General features: G+C 52.9%; 1 protein-coding gene across 1 annotated transcript; it reads left to right on the top strand.

Annotated features, from left to right (window-relative positions):
* Nucleotides 1–1,473: 1,473 nt before the first annotated feature.
* Nucleotides 1,474–2,019, top strand: LOC125531793 (mulatexin-like; the record flags this gene model as incomplete). The annotated part of the gene is made up of 1 exon (XM_048696057.1): nt 1,474–2,019. A coding segment is annotated over exon 1 (280 nt), but the record flags the coding sequence as incomplete, so codon positions are not given.
* Between the last annotated feature and the right edge of the window lie 6 nt (nt 2,020–2,025).

A 2,025-nucleotide genomic window follows, 5' to 3' on the forward strand; every position in this document is an offset into this window, starting at 1 on the left:
CTTTGTTTATAGAAATCTTCTAGACTCTGCTGCAGGTGGTACTTTTATGAAAATTACATTGGGAGAAGCTACAAAACTCCTTGATAATATTATGGCAAATTATTTTCAATGGCACACCGAAAGAGTTCCAACAGGTAAGAAGGTAAATTCTGTCAAAGAAATTAATACTTTGAGTGATAAAATTGATGCTCTCATGAAAATGGTTGCTACTAGATCATACTGATGTGCCATTATCTACTTTGATTGAGCAAAATAATGATGCTATTGATGTGAATTTTGTCCCTAGAAATAATTTTCCATAACCTATTTACCTAGTGCCGAGTGCCATGAGTAGATTTCTGGACTTCACGAAGCACTTCCCCGCCATCCCTTAGGAGTTAAAACTCAAGACCGACACCGGCTGCACCCGGAGGGTGATGGTCTGGCTGATGAACGGCGGGATCACCCTTGATCAGGGTTGGGCCCCCTTCGCCAATGTTCACCACATCAAGATCAGCTACATGGTCATTTCTCAAGCAGCTGACTCCCAACACCCTAAAGGTGATCGCCTTCAACAACAAAGGCGTGGAGGTGGTGACGAAGTGCTAGACGCACGACGATGTCTTCGTCCTAAATGTCTAGATAGCTATCTTTGCGTGGATTGCTTGGTGAGTTGACTAACTTAATTGGTTGTTGAATGTTGATAGTCAACTCAAAGTGTCTGTTTAAGGTTGATAGTATGTTAAACTTGTTGGTATGCTATCTATGTCTTGCTTGTCAGTGTGCTTGTAACCTGACCACCTCCACGAGGTGGTTACCAGCCGACGTGCGTTGCATGTAACGAAACAACCTAAATTATGTTTTTACCTAAACAAGCTCACAACTGAACAACATGACTTTGTTTATTTGTAACCGGGCTAGAGGATATGCAGGCAATCAAACAACATGCAGATCATTGTTTTTAAGACTATATTGACTCAACTAGGCCTAATTGGAACAAATATGCAATGCAGGCAAGCAAACACGGGCAAGTGCACATTGCCATGATTTTTTGCCACTGTGGAACACTGCGTCCGGTGCATTTTTGTCGTGATTTATATTGTGGTGGTTTTTTGTTAATCAGCACACTTTTGCGGTGGCTTTACGCATTTCACTCCCTAGACGCGGCACGGTTGAGTGATTAGCGAGGTGGGTTGTGAACACCGTGGCGATCTCCCTAAACTAATCTCAAAATGCGCAAATCATTCGGCCTTTTGCCTCTCGGCGAAACTGCTCCCGGCTTGCTCCGACGTAGCGCGCTGTGCCCATGTGTAAAAAGGACCATGTGTAAAACGCCAAGGTCACTCGCGCTGGCCGGCACCGGGCGCGCGCGAGCGGTGCGCCGCCACCGCACCCGTCAGCTAGCGACAACGGCTCCAGCGGTCGGCCAACGCGCCCCACGCGCTCCGCTCCACCACCTACTGTACCGCACCAAAAGCCACCGCTTCCCTTCTCCTCTGCTCGGCGCACGCCTCCGTTCGCGTACCGACGGACGGGCGGGCGGACAGCGCAGCGCAGCTTCCGGCCACGCCACGCGTGGGCGTGGCTTCCTACCGTCCACGGATCCGCCGTCGATCTGGAGGGCCGACAAACGCCGCCCCGCTTTCCGCTGCCCACTGGATTAAGTACCACTCCCCTCACCCCGAGACAGTCAGCTTCACAGCCTTCACTACTCACTCACTCAAGCTCCCACTCCGATCCCCATCACCAACCCCTCCCACATGGTCATGGCTCCCCACCCACCGGTCCTCCTGCTACTGCTCCTCGCGCCGCTCCTCCTCTGCTCGCTGCTCCCCGATGCGGCGCGGGCGGCCGGCGCCGAGGACACCGGGGTGACCATCGTGCGCAAGGACGGCACGACCTGCACGCTCTGCGCCTCCTGCGGGAACCCCTGCAACCCCAACCCGGGATACAACTACCCGTCGCCACCTCCTCCGGCTCCGGTGACCCCCGCGGCGCCGGTGTACCCGCCTCCCCCTTCCTACCCAGCTCCCTCCGGTGGAGGAG

The sequence above is a fragment of the Triticum urartu genome, unplaced genomic scaffold (assembly GCF_003073215.2).
Source record: "Triticum urartu cultivar G1812 unplaced genomic scaffold, Tu2.1 TuUngrouped_contig_8115, whole genome shotgun sequence".
In the NCBI taxonomy this organism is placed as follows: Eukaryota; Viridiplantae; Streptophyta; class Magnoliopsida; order Poales; family Poaceae; genus Triticum; species Triticum urartu.